The sequence below is a fragment of the Belonocnema kinseyi genome, chromosome 7 (genome assembly GCF_010883055.1).
Source record: "Belonocnema kinseyi isolate 2016_QV_RU_SX_M_011 chromosome 7, B_treatae_v1, whole genome shotgun sequence".
NCBI lineage: Eukaryota > Metazoa > Arthropoda > Insecta > Hymenoptera > Cynipidae > Belonocnema > Belonocnema kinseyi.
The window spans coordinates 114,626,329-114,644,697 of record NC_046663.1 but is presented as its reverse complement, the minus strand read 5'-3'; the positions used below and the strand labels follow the sequence as shown (position 1 = coordinate 114,644,697).

Here is an 18,369-nt window from a genome sequence, read left to right as displayed (position 1 = left end):
TCTCCTGAAATTTTGAGTTCGATATTTGATTTACAAAAAAAGTTCTATGGTTCAAAAAAAAATTTTGTTCAATAGAAAAAAGAGGTTGGTAATGTAGGAATTGCACTGTGTCGCATGCCCTTAAATAAACTGCTATATTCTATTTTTGGTATTTTACAAAATTTTGATATTGACAGCAATTGTCATATAGGTTTTATATTATAAAAAAACACAATATATTTTAGGTCATCTCGCCAGTCGATTCAACAAATCTAAAACTGACGCTTTATCAATACCAGTCGTGTCCTTTTTGTTGTAAGGTAGGTTTAAAAAATATTTGACAAAAGTTAAGAATTTTGTTTCAATTTAGCATTAAGGTAAATTTGGGTTATAACATCTAGGATTTATTATTACACCCACATGCGCGCGCATGTGTATGTAGGCTGTGTAAGTATAAATTATAAATATATTTTTTACAGGTCCGTGCCCTTTTAGACTACTACGGCATATCCTACGATATAGTTGAAGTAAATCCAGTGTTTCGCACCGAAGCGAAATGGTCGCCTTACAAAAAAGTACCGATCTTACTAGCAAAAGTAGACGGTGGATACCAACCTCTCAACGACAGTTCTATGATAGTTTCGCTTTTGGCTTCTTATTTACACGATAAGTCAAATAAGATCGATGAACTTGTTAAATTCTATCCCAGCATCGCTCTACACGATGATAAGGGTAAATTTCAACACGAAATCGTCAACAAATACTTTTTGATGTACCAAAATACGATACCCAAAGAAAAATCTATGAATGATATTGTGTGAGTGTAATCGTAACTCAATTCTTTATAGCAAAATCTGGGAACAGCCGCGTTAAAAATGAACTTATTTATTCACAGAGAAGAGCGAAAATGGAGAAAGTGGGCTGACGAAGTACTCGTTCATACTCTTTCACCTAATGCCTACAGAACACTGGACGAATCTTACAGATCCTTCGAAAACTTCTCAAAAGTGAGTTCTTAAAATATTACTTCAAGATCAAATAAGTTATTATAAATAATTGAAAGATTCGATACGCGTAAGTGTATGTAAACAGAATATTATTAGGCCTTCAGTTACCTGTGGAAAAAGGCAACTGGTGATAGTTATTGCTTTATATATGTTTTAATTGAACACTGAGAATTAGAAATAATTGAAACTCCTTATTGCGTATGCACGGCTCGGACTCATGGCACTGTTAACACTATTTGATACTTTTTTTCACCAATGCCACTATTTTTATACTAGCTTGAAAAAATTTCACTATTTATTCACTTTGCTGTGAAAATATTTTTAACTTTGCCACTGATTGTCTCAAATAACATTTTTGCTATATTAAATACAGAAATCACTTATTTCTACTTTTTGAAGAAAAATATTTCAAAATTGTACCGTTTTTATTTGTGGCACTTATTTTATAGTATAAAATATTAAATTGGAAGAGATACAAATTTTAAGAAAAGAAAAAATATATATATATAACATTTCGTTTTCTTTTTTACTGTCCCGGACAATATTTTATTGTTAATATTAATGTTGCTAGGTACGTTTTTATTGCGGACCGCTAGCCTTATCAGGAAATTTTATAATCTGTAAAATGGATTAATACATATTATAGGTTGAAATATAATCATAATATGAAGGTTATGGTGGTCCAAAATGACAGACTTTCGGTTTCTAATTATTTGCGACTGGAAACCTGTTCCTCATACTGAAAAGCTAATGTCCATTTTTTAAAATAATTTAAAAATAATATTTAGAGGTGACACCAAGGTTATTAATTTCTTATGAAGTTTAACATAGAAAAATGTCCATTTTTCTTCATTCTCAAATCTAACATAGAAATTATTTATAGAATCTCATGCAATTTTGGAAACTCCTTATTCAGTAATTCAGTAAGTGCTTTTAAAAAAAAGGTAATTAAAAAAACTTATTAAGATTATTTTTTAAGTCTCAAACATGGCTGTTTTTGTCTAAAACCATGATTTTCATAGGCTTGTTTCAGGCCCTAAATATTGTTTGTTATCGCTGAAAATTACAACAGATGTTGCTTATAGATTTCGGATGCGACCTTATGAAAATCGTAAAATTTTAATTTTTATATCAATCAGGTTGTTACCAAAAACCAGAAATAAATTGTCCGTCAGCGACTCAGGTAGTCCATAAATTACTTATTTTATGATGGGCGTGTTGCCTCGGCTCATCCATTAATGGTCTACTATACTCTATAGTCTACTATACCTAGAAAATCCCAAAATATATATCCCAATCGTAAATACAGTAAATAGGAATTTTGTATTCGAAATTCGAAATTATTATAAACATAATCTTTACATCAGCTGATTTATTTTTTAATTAATATTATTTAAACCAATAATTATTTTTAATTATTTAAACATTTAAAATTATACAGCGTCCAAAATTTTGTAACTAATAAATTGTTTTATCGATAACAGTATTTAGTAACAATTAATATTTTATAAAAATTGTTTAGACAAATAATTATTTTTAATTATTTAAGAATTTGAAATTTGAAGCATAAAAAATTTTTAAACTTATAAAATGTTTCTATCGAACAAAATTATCAATAACAATTACTTTATAAAAATTGTTTTAACAAATAATTATATTTAATTATTTAAACATTTAAAGTTTAAATCATTAAATATTTTTCAACTAATAAACTGTTTTTATCGATGAAAAAATTTGCTAACAATTTTCTTTAAACACTGTTTAAACAAATAATTATTTTTTATTATTTAAACATTTGAAATGTTGAGAATCAACAATTTTCCAACTAATAAAATGTTTTTATCGGTAAAAATGTTCAATCAAAATTGCATCTCTATTCTCTATATAATATGTTTAAATAAATAATTATTTCAAATTATTTAAACATTTAATTTTTAAATCATTAAACATTTTTTAACTAATAAACTGTTTTTATCGATAAAAATATTTACCAACAATTAATATTTTAATTGAGAATTGTTCAACTGTTCAATACATGGATATTAAAAGCAAAAAGTTTAAAACATTTAAATTATTGTATAAAATGGATATTCACACGAAGGAACCATGTGGTGGACGTTGGAACTAGAAGCTAGCCTCTAAACATGAATATTTGTTCTAATATTTTGTTTTTACTTCATAAAATGCTTATCTTATTTGAGGAAGTTTTATATTTTTGTCTGTTTCCTAAAATTGTTCCCGGTTACTTTCCACACGTACAAAAAATTGGCCTTACAGTACTCTCTTATTCATAAATTTGAAGCGTTCATAATTAAAAAAGCTTAGAATTAAAGAATTTTTAACCAAATATGTTTCAAATTTAACAGATTTTGAATGGGAGTGGCTTCAACGATAAACAATGTTAAATAAAAGCTATTCATATTTCATTAATAAATATCAGAAATTTCAAAGTTTTCAGTTTTGAAAAAAGTTAACATTATAAATCCTTTGTTTTTATAATAAGAATTCAAATAAAAGCTTCAAATTTGAAAAATAATGAAGTTAAAATGTAACGGAATATGAAAAGTTTAATAAATTAAATTTGACACGATTAATCTTCTTCAATAATATTTTTCTCTTCCTCCAAATGCCTAATTATTCTGAAATGGAAATCTCAGAGTGCAGGGGATAGAATTTGTATATTTGAATTAAAAATATTTATACAAAATTTCATAATGAGAACAACATGTCTAAATAGCACTTTTATTAATAAAGTTTATAATTTACAGTTTACACAATAAAATGTTCTTTACAACTTCATAGAATGCAAAGTTATGAATATGGTTTTACGGAATTTCTTTCCGACACTGCTTTGTTTCATTTTTGCATAAATGCATACCTTATGGTCGTGTGCGTGGTGAAATTGAAATGATTTAGTTTTATTTACACTAAATGATTTCAATTTCACCAAGCACGCGACCAACAGCAAAAAGGAAACATTAAATTGCTTAAAACTATGAAAATGTGGCTAGGGTCCAATGAAGACCCTCCGACTCTTCTAGGTATGTGATTTTTTCGGCCCTTCTAGTGTTAAAATAAATATTTGTAATCATGTCCTTCACTGAAAATACAGTTTCTGTAATTTAAAACAATTTTTGTTTGAGTGGTCAAATCGTTCTTGTAAAAAGACTTATTTTTCTGAATATTCTTTATTTTGACAGAATGCGACATGATTTTTTTCAAGTAAAAAATTTCCATTCTCTTTTGCATCCAAAATCAACTTCATGATGTGCTAAGTTTACGAAAATAAATTTTCCTATTTTTTTTTTTGACGTTCTCTGTCAATAAAGACATTAGTTTTGCTTTAAATAAATCCGCAGCTACCGTATTGTGCTCTAAAATTTCTGAAACGATAAAAAAAACCGGATGTGCTGTCTTTTTCTGTACACGAAGAATATTCAGAAGAAGCCCTTTTCCAACAAGGGTTTGACAAGTCGATTACCATTCCAGGAATACAAAAATTCCATGCTTTTATTCCGATCTCATGGACAGAAATTATTACAAAATTTGTATATCGTCTTGACGTAGGTTTTAAATTATTTTATAAATTTATTGCGTAAACAATTTCGTGACACTGTTATTCAAAACCTATGCTTCTAATGGCACTATTATTTCTGAAGTGAGTCCGAGTCCTGCCAATCTTCTGATATCATAAAATTGAAAACTTACAAAAGTACGTCCTATTGCTTGTGATGTTTAGCTAAAATAATTATAATTGGTTCTGAAAGGTTGGACACTGGGAAGAATATTTCCCCTTCTGGCAACGGTGGATGATGATCAACGTAGGTGCCATAGCGATGTGGTGGTTAGGGGATAATTTGAAGAAAAAGTACAATCTTAAAGGTGATGTTCGGCAATCGCTCTACGACGAGGTAAACGTTTGGCTGCGAGGGATTAAAGCGCGAGGTGGTCCCTTCATGGGAGGTCAAAATCCTGATCTCTCTGATCTAGCCGTCTATGGAATTCTTAACAGTATCGAAGGTTTAGAAGCCTTTAATGACACAATGGAACATACGAAACTAGCTACCTGGTACAGCGCTATGAAAGAAAAAGTTGAGTCTCATGCGGGGAATGCATTTATAAATACATAAATTGTTAATAATAACGTTATTAAAGCTTTAAATTTACTTAATTTATAGTTATTTTAATCATTACCACGAAAGCAAGGAAGAATCCCTACTTTTCAAGTAAAATACAAGTTTCTCAATCCCGACTATTCTTCATAGTAATTTTTTATCTGTAAAAAATATGGGTGCAAATAATGAACACTTTGAAATATGAGTATCTGTGATATTTACAGGTCTAATTTATAAAAAATTAAGCATGAGTTGTTGAATTACTGGGTGTTCGACAAAATGGACAATGGCCGTATCTGAGTAATGCCAACTCATAATCGTCCGAATGAAAGAGCTAAAAAAGACAAAAATATGTTTAAATCATCCTGTAATATATTAGAAATTAAAAAAACTAAATAAATACCTTTAGACACGTTTTGCACGAAGTAACTTGCAGATCCGTTAAAAGGTTCTTAAAATATCGAGTCTTAAAAGGGATTGGCCACTTGACAATAAGAACGCTTGAGGGTTCCATACTTTTCAAAACCCCACGATTAACCAGAACAGTTGAACCTCCTACTTTATTCTGAAAAGAAATGCCTCTCAAAAGTAGACCTTCAATTAGAAATATTAGCAATATCAAACATGAACAAAATTTACCTCATAACGAACTAAGCGATCCGTGAAAAGATCCGTTTTAGTTGTAATCGTCAGCTGATCCTCGATTTGGGTCGAATCATCCGAAAGCTGTAGAGGTTCTTCTATCAATTTTTCAGCCTCTTCGTCTGTAATTCCTTCCTCTAATTCGAACTCAACAACTGGCAATATTTCTAAACATATATTCATCAATCGCATTATATAATAATTACTTTAAATGCCAAGGAACACCCTTAAATTGGAAATGGCAAAGAAGCAAGAATTACCAAACATGACAAAGGAGTGTTGAAATTTCAAACCGCATTGGGCACAACTGTTCTCAGGAGCGTTATTAGATGGCAAGAGTGTATTAAAAGTCGAGCATCTGTAACAGAGTGGCAGTAATTCTTCCGGGTCTCGGTACGGATAAGCCTTTGCTGCAATCGCCCAAGTTTCAATTTGCGCTAAAAGATTTTTAGGGATCTTGATACCTCGCAAACGCTCTAGCAATTGCATAACTAACTTATTGGCGCCTAGAAGACGAGCTTGCTTCATTAGTGCGTACGTAATTGTTAGTTGAGAGACGCCTTCGAATTGTCTACCCTGGATTTTCATGATTAAGAACCGCGATATGTTGAAAAGTGCTTCTGGCATCAAAGAGGTAAACGGTTCTTCCTAAAAAGTGACAAAGTTTCTGTGAAAAAGTGTTTCATAATTGCTAAATACAAATCAGTAAAAGTAAATATTTACTAAATACTTGTGCACTTCATGATACACATAATATATATCTGCCCTTTCTGAATAAACTGAAAATAAAGATTTTATCTCTTCCACGTTTTTAGGTAGTTCAAGGCTGAGTTGAGACAAGAGCCAGTAAAGATAAGAAGCATCTCGAAATCTTCTTTCGGTTACGGCATTTTTTGCAAGAGTTGTTAGCACTCCAATTGACTCTTCGGGCTGACCAGCAATTTGAAAAGCTGCAGTTAAATTTTTGTAATGAAATTTTTGTAATAAATATTCTTTTAATTAAGTAATTTATGTAAAATTGATACCTTCTTGAGCTTCTGAGAAGCGACCTGTCTCTGCTAACCATCTAGCATAAGGGCCATAAATGCGAGATTTCAGTTTTGGGTTTCTTTCGGCAAGTTCAAAAGCCTCGGGCCAAGCCTGAGCTTCGATGAGAACTTCAGCAACATCAGGATGATCACCTAATCGTGTGAAAATTTCAGCCGCACCGTGAGTGGCTCCTAATTGTCGTAATTTTTTAGCAATCACGGTTAAACTTTCTCGTTCTGCTTTGTCCAATTGCCTGCCAACTTTGATTAGCATGTCGATCCAACCGTGCTCTGCAATTATTTTTATTGCTCTTTGAACGTCGCCTGCTGAGAGGAACATTTCGGCTGCGGCACGAGGTTCACCTAGACTTTTAGCCCATTCAGCTCTTCTGCGAAGTAAGACAGTGCGATCCTAAATTTCAAAAAAGTGAATAAAAGCGCGCATTTAGTATAAAATCCCTGACAAATGTTGCGGATAAGAATTACTTTCAAATCAATCGGAATCAGGATAAATCGAAGCTCGGATTTATTCAGATTGATTTTAGGATTCGGATACAACTGGATGTTGATGTCCGCAGATTGATAAGGATTAAAAATTTGTTTCTGTTTGGTTCGAATTAATTATCGATTTCGATCGGATACATATTTCGGACTAATTCAGAATAACTTCCTATGCCAAATTTGCCCCAGAAATGTTACTAGCACGACCAATAATACTGTTTGGAATAGAATTACAATTTTTATTTAACACAAACCTGGGAGTTTCCTGAAGCAATAAACTCTTGCGCTATGTCAAACATTCTCAAGTCAGAGTACATATCAACGGCATATTGCTGCAATCCAGCTTTTTGATAAAGTCTCGCTGCCTCTCGAAGTCTGCCCATGGCAGCTGCTGCTGTCGCCATGCAAGCTTCTCTGCCCCATTCACCAGATTTCAGTTTCTCCTCAACTTCAGACACGATTTCGATATATCGCAATTTTTTTATACGAGCGAAGGCTGCATAAGCAATATTAAATTCTAAATTATCCAGAGCTGCGATGCCTAAGGCAAACCAATCGTTTTCTGCCACGCCTAAACAAGCAATAGCGTAAGCCTCTTTGAACATCTCGATCTCTAGATATTGGTACATCGCCGAAGACAAGGGCATCTGCAAAATTTGTATGTAGCAGGTAATAGTCAAGAATAAAAAAGAATCAATTTCGAAGAAGAAATTTGGGAATAGTCTAGATCTGATAAAACGTTCCCAAATTTTCTAAACTATCTGAAAATATTTACCAACGACTTCCACAACATTGAAAAATATTTTGCGAGTTGCAATATTTGAAAGACATGCATTTTTAAATGTTCTAGAATTTCCTGAACCATTACAATCTATTTTACAATGTTTTGAAGCATTCAAAAGGAATTGATTTTGCAATGATTGAGAATCTTCTTTAAAAGTAAACCATTTTAGGATTAGGCATTGCCAAATCAATGATTTTAAGTTTTTAATTGTTTCATTTCCAATTGTCACAAAACTGCATGTGATATCAAAATTAAAAAAAAAATTCTGATCGAAAAAATAAATTCACCGTCATTTTTCGGTTTCCCCGGTCCAGTTTCCACATTGACCTAATAATACAACAGAGAAATTACCTCGACAGTAACAATAGAAGGTCCATTTAAACAATAAAGTCTGGATCCATTATGGCCAACAACAAATCCAGAAAACTTCTGCCTATATTCGTTGAAATTTGCGACTTTAATCGCCAGATAATTCACACCAGAGAAGCACATAATTTCCTCAAAGGCACTATTAAAAGCAACACTGCTCACGTCGTTAAATTCTTGTAGTTTCTGTTCAGTCCTCACGTCAAAAACCGAAAGAACATCAGCATCGCTGATTACTGCTAATTTCTCTTTCAATAAACTGACATCCAAACATCTGACAGCACAATCAACTTTTGCAAGATGCATGGGGAACGGATTGTCAACATAAACTTTTACAACCTGCCCTGTTTTTAAACCTGCAACCAAACACTCTTGACCCACCGGACCACCAATTATCTTCAAATATGTGATTGGTCCATCTAGGATCCATTCTCTTTCAATAGTTCCTGTAAATGAAAGACTTTGAAGACGTTTGTCTAGGCAGAGAATCAAACGGTTTGTTGTCACTACTAGCATGTTGCAATTAAGTGCTTGTGCTAATTTGTCGGTGATGCGATAATGCATCCCTTCATTGTTCCCAGATGGTTCGTAAATTATGACTCTCTCAGGAAGCTGCACTGCAAGTTTATCCCTATAGACAGCAATTCTGCACACCTGGAAAGACAATTCATATCGAAATAATTCTGGAATATTCTTCAAATAAATCAATATCAAATATAAAGGGGCCTTACTAGGTCTTTGCACTTAATTCGAACTTTTTGATTTGTAACGAGATGTTGAATGATCACATCAGTCATGTTCTCTCTGTAAGCATATCTTTCACCATACAATCCATGGACGGTATTCCAAGATAACTCCAAATAGGTGATTGTACCATCCTGACATCCAATTACCTGGATAAATATTATAATATTGTAAGAATATTGGGATGGTAAGTTTTTCTTTCGTTATTCACTAGTAACTGGTACTTTTTTTTAATCACTTACGATATGTGGTGATTTTGGATGAGCCGCGCAACTCCAGACCCAAGAGGAAAATTCATTGCCAACAGTCGCCAATTGTATGCCATCGTGAGTCATTAACAAACAACGTCTGTTGCTGCCAGAAACGAGGAGATACTGGCCTTCAGGAAAATGGGTAAGTTTCAGCGGAATAAAATTCAGAGTTCTTTCCCTTCTGACAGACCTTCCGTTAATGGCATAGAATGAAAGAGTTCCACCCCATTCTGCCACACAAAGGACATCCACCGAATCATCTCTGAATAAAATTACAATATTAAATTTAATTTTGGCTTCATTCATATTAAATTAAAGCACCCTGCTTTAACTCATTACAAATCAAACCAAAATTTCACTGGATCGGGAAATGACAGTGAATTCATTTTCTAACCGATAATTTCTTCAATTATTAGTTTTAGTAGAAACCTCTGTTTAATGACTTACAATGTCATTTGATTATAATATGAAATAATGGGAGAATATATGAGTTTGTTTCGAAATTCTTTTAAAAAATGGTTGCGATCCAGTGGGAAATTATACAGTTTGAAGAACACCTAATTCTAAATTGTGGAATTTCAAAAACTATTTATAGAGTGGTTTAATTTTCGAGGTTTGAAATTGATCATTACTATTTGAATGGGAAATTTTTGAAAATCGGAAATTATCAGGAAGGTTTTTCTAACGCTGCAGTTGCCATCCTCTAAAGACATTAGAATTTAAATTTTATAATTATATTTTTAATTTCCTACCTTAAGGGACACCAGGAAAGACTCCAAATAGGTGTTCCTCCAGATCGGTCAATTCGTGTCTTTTCTTCGCCATTCTGAAAAAGGAATTTGGGTTGAAAAATTATTCATCATTATATTTGTTAGATTGATACGAGATTCAAACCGGCATTGTTCTGGTACCTTGTTTCTTATTGAAACACAACCAGTTGCCAAACCAAGGGCCATGTACTGGCCATCTTTTGTCCATGAGCAGCAATTCACTCTTCCTCCAGTTTTATATTTTTGTACAGCTTTTTGTTCTACCGACCACAAAGCAATATCTGACAGCGAACAGCTTAATAATTGGTGAGACACTGGATTAAATTGCATTGACTGAACAGCTTCATTGTGCCTAGAAATATAAAAAATTCACGACAGTTGCCTTTCAATTTCAATGAATAAGAATGTATCTTTTGGGAATTTGTAAATTGAACGGGATCTTTCATTCTTACGAATATTTGAGAATCCCCTCGAGTTTGGAAGTCCATATTATAACTGCTTTATCCGCACTTCCAGATGCAAACTTTTTTCCATCCTTAGCGTAACAAACACAATAAACTATATCTTTATGGCCTAAGTGTAATGAAATATTTGTGATTATATATTGGTTGTAAAAACAATGAATGGTAATCAATTGAAATTGGAAATTACTTGTTAGTGTACCCGAAAATAAGCGTAGAATAGAAAAAAATTGATATTTTCATATTTCAGTGCAAAAGTGAAGATTATTCTATTATTTTGAATGCGCGATTTTTCCATCTGTCTAAAATGCCACCATAAGAATAAGATACCTCCTAAACTTATCAATTTATATTTCCATAGCGGCCGCCACACAATTTTCTATTCTCCCAAAGAGAACGTGTTTTCAATATTTTTAATTCCTTCTAATTGTACCGGTAACACACCTCACAGAGATATTTTTTATTCCTAAGCAGTGGTCATATTTTGATTTTATTTTATTCCTTCTAATTAGTTCACAAAATATGTGTAATAAGTTGTTTTAATTCCTTCATGCGGAATGTAAGTTCTGAAATTTTAATTCTCACCAATGCAACTCTGCCTCTCTAGAGTTAAAATTATTTCAATTCACACATTTGAATAGAATTCTTTGGTGCATTTTTTGAGACGTTTAAATAAATGATTTAAATATTAATAAATACTTTCGAGTTCATAAGCAATAAAAAGATTTAATAATGAAAAATAGGTTAAATAAATGCTTAATTTAGGTTAATAAATGCTAAATTTACTAATTCGATAGAGAGGAATAGGATTTGCACTTTTTCTGTTCCCGTTGGGGGATTTTTAGACGGAGGAAAAATCGCGTATTTATAGGAATACAAATTCTTAATTTTTCTGAATTAAACACTTATTACCGGGTATAATAATAACTTTCCATATTACTTTTATTATTGTTCTGTACCTTTAAGAGGTTGTATTAAGGCACCTTTGCTAGTTTCGTAAACTAATACTTGATTTCCAGCAGCTACTACTAACTGAGATCCGTCTGGATTGAAGCATAAATCATATATACTGCAAAAAATGTGTACATTAATTCGCTTCTTATAATGTGGTGCAAATGTAATAAGATCGTTGATATTTTCAATTTACATATTATATATAATTGTTTAATTCGACATTGAAAAACACAAAATAAAATTTTGGAGTAATTATTGTTATTTACGTTTTTAAATATTTCGATTTACTTTCTAAGAATATATATAATTTTTGGTTTCTGCATAATTTGATCAAATTTATATAAAATAGTATTGTACATATATTTGAAAAACTTACCATTGCTCCGTTTTATCTTGGACTTTATCCACCCATGTTGGATGAGTTCTCATTCTGCCTAACTTTTACTTACCTATCTTATAACTTCCTAATTATTTAAACTTATGTTACTTAATATTACAAGAATACGCAATGACACTTGACAGACTTCAAGTGTTTATTTTGACATTTGTACCGTTACCACGGAAACGGAAAGGAAATGGCGGCTTCGGCGCGATCATGGACATAGGAAACACGGGACTAGGCATGTCATCATAACTTGGACGAGCGGGATTGAATCCACGGGAGGACGGAGAGCCGCCATCTTACGATGTGCCATTAGATTATGCGCGCGAGCATTTTTGCTGAAAAACTGTGCATGAAAATATAAACATGTGGGCGCTGCCATGTTTGTCGCGGGACATCAAAAGGTAGCGGACCTCCACCTCATTGCATAACCCCCGCAATGGCATGCCTACTGCCTAGTCCCTTGTTTCCTATGTCCATGGACGCGATTCACATCACACAAAGTTTGTCGACTGTATATATATTGCTTTCAGTTCGGCCACATGCTTGTAGAGGCGCGATATTTACCGATTGTTTCCTCCACATACTTGTAGAGGCGCGACAGGCCACCATATGTCACAACCCGGGTATCGCGTCCTCTTTATATGTCGCGATATTACCGGCCGGATTCGAAAGGTAAACGTGGATCCGTTTAAAAAATTTAAGACCTATGAAGATAGGTGAGTAAAAAAAATAACAGGTTTAAACAGAAAAATAATCACAAGCGTCCACTTTTATCATTTATTTAGAGGAAGGTTATTTTATACAATTAATGTAATGAATGTGGAGTTAAAAATATGAAAAGCTACTCGCGGAAGAGAAAAGAGAAAAAGCGACTTCTCTAATCAAAGCTAGTCTAATTCTGCCCTTCATATCAAGAATCGGTCTCCTCTATTTTTGAGCCTCCGAGGTTCCAGAGCAAGGGTTTCTAGTGAAAATAATTTTTTAAGCCAATCAAATTTCTGGGTCCTCCTTTTAAGGAGGGTCTCCAATTTTAAGAAAACCAATCAAAATTAGAATGAAAATGAGACCTCCTTCTTAACTTTCCCCATGCATCTCAGAATCCCATTGCTCTTATCTACCCTCGAGTCATGTCTATCCGCACCTACTTGAGATTTTTGAAGCGCCTTGAGTCTTGACACTTAGGGTTGCTGCAACGATTTAGTTGACCATAACTGTCTGACCAAGGAAAGAAGGGAATGAAAATTGGTTTCTGTTATATATTTTATTAGTTGTTAAATTACTAAGGGCTTGAATGTACTATGAGACTTTTAAGTGAAACTATCACGGAACTCACCAGAGATCCGAGAAGTTGCTTATTTTATTAGTGGTCCTTCTAAAAAACGATGGGAAATCATTTCAGTTTTCGTTGACGGAATATTTATTTTAGCGTCTTGGTGCCTTCTTTTCTTAGAAAAACTAATTAAATAGCTTTTTTATGACTGACTGAGTGTCAGTTTCTTTAAAGCAACAACCTTTTATTAAAAGAAGTACATTTTCCAGAGACAGATTCTTAAGAGGGTTAAATTTTATACTTGTGAACACTTTAGACAAAATACAATATAAATTAAAAATGTTTCTCAGAAAATCTGTCTCATCTATAGGAACTATTAAGTAAGGTCTTATGTACTAACTTACTCTAAGTGCATTCATTTACCCGAGAAAAGAAACAGGCTTTCTGGTTCCTTTCTCGGCTTGTCTCACGCCTGTCTCGTTTTTGCCAATAGAAAGATAAGAGATTTTAAGAACAATAATAAAAATTGCGAAATATAATTTTAAATTTAGCGATTAGGCCTTTATGGTGAGGCGGTGTTCTTCTTTACCATGCAAAAAGGGTTGAGTTCTACATGATCCCATAACTAGATGAGCGCGGGATACGCGATCATCACACATATATTCGGTCGCGCCAATTTATAGTGCATTTGAAATCCAAAATGGTAATAATCTAATTTTACTTTATAAGTGAATGAAAAAATAATTTTAATTGAATTGAAAAGGTCTTGAAGGAATTCAAAAACTCTAAAGACTTTTTGAAATCAAAATTAGGCCCAAGATGTAGCAAAGAGGTTAGTATAAAATAGTAATATCAAATTTGAATTAAAAAGTTTATTTTTTATTTAAATTATAATTTTTTTGGAAATAAGTAGAAAAGTGAATCTGAACATACAGTTAGGTTTTATTTAAATTTAAATCAATTAAACAAACTGTCTGGTAAAATCAACCAGAATTGTTGTTGAATATGTCCTTACTATTTTTTTCTGGTTAAAGAAATAAATGTTCTGAAAAGCAATTTCCTTATAAAAACTTATAAAAAGAATTTTTTTCCTAAATTTCCTTATAGACCTAGATAAATGTCTTCTGAAATGTTGCATTTTTTAAATATTTGTGAATTTAGTGGTATAAGAGTTTTTTAACAACTGTAAAGTTATAAATATGAACCATTTTTTCAAATTGAAATAAGAAGTAAATCAGTCATACAAAATGTCATTTTCTCTGCTCCAAAAATCTAACTTTAAGAAAAAATGTAAGTTTGCTTAATTTTTTTAATAGCATTTAATACTAAAACTTGACATAAAAATTACAATAATTTTCAAATTTTTGTTGTTTTCATATTTGAGATAATTATATTTTTTAAATCGCAATCATGAAAAATAATATAAACCAAATGCTATAAATTCACCGAACTATTATGTACTTTAATAGTTTATATTTTTTAAAAGAATTTGACGCCGTTTTTGTTTCATTTGTAATACATACATAAGTTTCCTTAGTTTTTCATTTAGTTTCATTTAATAATTTTCTTTCTTTCTTTATTTTGTATTTATTGAGAAAAATAAGTTTAAAGTTTAAAATTTTCTCCTCCGGTCATGTACAGAAAACTATATTTTCCAGCTGGTCGATTAAGCTTTTGTTTGCATTTTACTTTTTTAACTGTTTACATATTTAATTCCATTTAAAATTTTTTATTTTGCTAAAATAATTATTTTTAATTATTGCCTTTAATAAAAAACTTGCTTTTTAAAATTTGTTCGTAAATGAATTTATTTTCTAATAATTTAAATATTTCATTAACTTTTAGTTTCTTGTATAAAATTGTAAAGGCTTATGCATGATAAATTAATTACCCCATTAACAAAAAAAGGTTTTTTAAGAAAAACAACGACAATCATGCAAAAAACACGACTTTTTTATTTGAAAAAGATAATAACAATGTTTATTTCTTGATGTACTTGAAGTTACGAATGTTCATATAAACGAAATTAAAGATTTTTTTCCCGAATTTTGTTTTGCCCAAATCATTTAGGATGACAAATATGATATTCCATCGGAAGAAGTTTTCGAAATTTTTTTTTGAGTTGTTAAATACCCTTACAAATCACCCATTATTGAAACATGCCAAAATTCCTCTTTTTTACCTCACTAATTATAAAGTGAGTGAGAAAGTTCGGCAAGACCCCTAAAAACCACCCCCAATATACCCACACCTAAAATGTTAAAAATGACAAGTTTGATTGTCGATATTTGAAAGTACAAAAACGTCAAAAAATCTCTTTTTCACCTCACTAATTATAGATTGAGTAAAAAGATCAGCAAGACCCCGAAAACCCACCCCTACTACACCCAACCCTAAAATGTTAAAAATCACAAGTTTTATTATCGATATTTGAAAATACAAAAACTTCAAAAATTCTCTTTTTTACCTTTTACCTCAAATATCGACAGTCAAAATAGTCGTTTTTAACATTTTAGGTGCGGATATATTAAGGGTGGGTTTTAGGGGTCGTGCCTTACATTCTCACCCACTCTATAATTATTCAGATAAAAAAAGAGAATTTTTGATGTTTTTGTATTTCCAAATATCGACAATCAAACTTTTCAATTTTAACATTTTAGGTGAGGACATATGAAGGGTGGTTTTAGGGGTCTTGCCAAACATTCTCACCCACTCTTTAAGTAGTGAGATAAAAAAAGAGAATTTTTGACTTCTTTATATTTTCAAACATCGACAATCAAACTTGCATTAGGCAGGTCTGCATAATGGGTGATGTTTAAGGGTAGGTAACCCCTTAAAAAAAATTTTATTCGACAATTCTTTCCGACGGAATATATTTTTTTGCCGTTCTAATTGATTTAAGCATAAAAAAATGAAAAATATATATTTTTAATTTCGTTCAAATGAACGTTCGTAACTTCAAGTACATTATTTTTTGCATAATTAAAAATAAATTTGGAAGGAATTTCATATTTGAAGAAAATTATGAATCGATCAAAAAAAGACATAATCTGGAATTTTTTTGTTAGATTTATTTTTTCAATAATTGTATACTCCTTTTCAAAGATCTTTATTGAAAATCGAACTTTAATTCCACTCTATTGTATTTTTCACAACTTTCTTCTAACTACAATTCATAACACAGTAGACAATTAGACATGATGTAAAGATTACAATTGAATGTGACAAGTCAAAACTGTCATCTAGGTTCAAGTACCTAGATTACAGTTTTGACTTGTCATATTCAATTGTAATTTTTACATCATGTCTAATTGCCTTCTTGTTCTTTAAAAATCAATATATTCCAATCAAGATTTTTTTTACTTCTTCAATCTTGTAAAAAAGAACAAATGTTTTCATGTAATAAATAAGTGACAAAATTTCGTTATGAAGTAATTTTTTTAATGCGATAAGCCGTAATTATTTCTGCCGTCTTGGAGAAAAAGCTACTTTCTAAAGTTTGACTTAAGGGTCATTTTCACGTTGCAGCGTACACGTAAAGAAGACTTACGTCAAAACGAAGATAGTGAGTTTCTTCACGCAAACAGCAGATTTGGCTTAACCCATTTTCCCCTCCCTACGGATTGTTTACCTTGACGCACGGGGTATTACTTAATTAATTTTTTTACGTAAAAAAAGTCGTGTCTACTAAAATGTAATATTTTTTTCTCGGTGATTCAAGTTTAAAAAAAGGTTTGAAAGTGTGAAATTTAAAACGTAAAGCATTAAGAAAATTCGGAATTTAAGAATCAAATCTTTAACAATTAAAAATTTTAAAATTGAAATTTAATTTGGTTTTTAATATAAGGGTTTAATATCTTAAAATTGACAACTGTAAGCCTTCTAATTTGATTAGGCTTATATTAATGGCCTCAAAAATATCATAATCCCCAAATATCAAAATTTAGAATTCTGCATTTCAATTTTCAATTAAAAACTTTCAAAATTAAATAATTTGAATTTATCAGGTTATACTTAAGGCATATTCAAAATTTAACAAATACTAATGCTTGCATTTTTAATTTATCAACTCTATGAAAAAATGTCAAATAATACAATTCTTGAAATTTCTATTTACAAAATTACTCAATTTGAATGTTTTAAATTGAAAATATATTAAAACCTTTCAATTTAAAATTCCTCTCATTATACAAAGTTTTCGATTTCGAAGGCATCTATTCCAATTTACATCTATTCCAATTTTCTACGACGTTTGACATCGAATAATCTGCTTATTGTAGCTTTAAATTATTTATATCCTAAAGCTTCAAAAAATGTGTTGCCGAATCCTAAGTGGTTTCATTTAAAACGTTTAAAATTAAATAATTTGAATTGACGTGTTATACTATAAGAATATTCGAAATTTTACAAATACTGAAATTTTTAATTTTTAATTTTTAAACTAGTTTCTTTTAGTAATTATTATTTTATTTTTACACTCCCAAAAGAAAATAAGTACACTGTAATTTTAATTGATTTCAAGAAACATTTACTTTAATGAACCTAAATATTTATTCAATGTAAGGAAATATTTTATCGGAACAGCAAAATTTTTTTTTAAATCAAAGCAATAATTTTGTATCTTAAATATATAATTTATTAGGCTTAACAAAATTGTCAATTTAAAATATATATGTATATTTCTTTGTTTTAAACTCAAAATTTAGTTGAATAGCATACATTTTTTCTTTCCATACAAAAATTTAAGTAAATGCAAAAAGGTAATTTGTTTCTGTAAATGAATAATGAATTCGTTTTCAAAGTGTTTTAAAGATATTTTGTACAGAGCCGTAAATAATATAATAATATACAGCTAATATAGTTGCTTTGTAAAAATAAGAAAATATAGCTGCATATTATTTACGACTCTGTAAAAAATATCTTTAAAAACACTTTGAAAACGAATACATTATTCATTCAAGGAAATAAATTACCTTTTTGCATCTACTTAAATTATTGTATGGAAAGAAAAAATGTATGCAATTCAACTCAATTTTGAGTTGAAAATAAAGAAATATATATTCATTTCAAATCGATAATTCTTTTAAGCCTTATAACTTATTTGCTTAAGAT

General features: G+C 30.9%; 2 protein-coding genes across 2 annotated transcripts in view; one reads left to right on the top strand and one right to left on the bottom strand.

Moving 5' to 3' along the window:
• LOC117176157 (prostaglandin E synthase 2) overlaps positions 1 to 5,157 on the top strand; it is a 7,311-nt gene extending 2,154 nt beyond the window's left edge. The window contains exons 2-5 of the mRNA XM_033366243.1: positions 225 to 299; positions 459 to 796; positions 875 to 986; positions 4,754 to 5,157. Of these exons, the coding sequence (XP_033222134.1) occupies positions 225 to 299; positions 459 to 796; positions 875 to 986; positions 4,754 to 5,116 (888 nt within the window). The 3' untranslated portion in view covers positions 5,117 to 5,157. The remainder of the gene's footprint in view (positions 1 to 224; positions 300 to 458; positions 797 to 874; positions 987 to 4,753) is intronic.
• A 67-nt stretch (positions 5,158 to 5,224) lies between these two features.
• LOC117176156 (intraflagellar transport protein 122 homolog) lies at positions 5,225 to 12,183 on the bottom strand. The gene is made up of 15 exons (XM_033366242.1): positions 11,979 to 12,183; positions 11,608 to 11,717; positions 10,640 to 10,760; positions 10,329 to 10,539; positions 10,170 to 10,243; positions 9,409 to 9,679; positions 9,154 to 9,315; positions 8,408 to 9,076; positions 7,527 to 7,919; positions 6,769 to 7,183; positions 6,467 to 6,693; positions 6,004 to 6,391; positions 5,741 to 5,910; positions 5,505 to 5,666; positions 5,225 to 5,435 (listed from the first exon to the last, which is right to left on the bottom strand). The coding sequence occupies exons 1-15, from the start codon at positions 12,029 to 12,031 to the stop codon at positions 5,343 to 5,345; spliced, it is 3,519 nt and encodes a 1,172-aa protein (XP_033222133.1). The 5' UTR covers positions 12,032 to 12,183; the 3' UTR covers positions 5,225 to 5,342.
• Positions 12,184 to 18,369: the final 6,186 nt, after the last annotated feature.

What these genes read in the sequence shown, in the direction of transcription:
- LOC117176156 (XM_033366242.1), bottom strand. Translation starts at nt 12,031, where the DNA reads ATGAGAACTCATCCAACATGGGTGGATAAAGTCCAAGATAAAACGGAG. An exon ending in CTTCTATTGTTACTGTCGAG is followed by an intron (nt 7,920 to 8,407) that starts GTAATTTCTCTG and finishes CAAATTTTGCAG; the next exon opens with ATGCCCTTGTCTTCGGCGAT. An exon ending in ATCGCTTAGTTCGTTATGAG is followed by an intron (nt 5,667 to 5,740) that starts GTAAATTTTGTT and finishes ATTTCTTTTCAG; the next exon opens with AATAAAGTAGGAGGTTCAAC.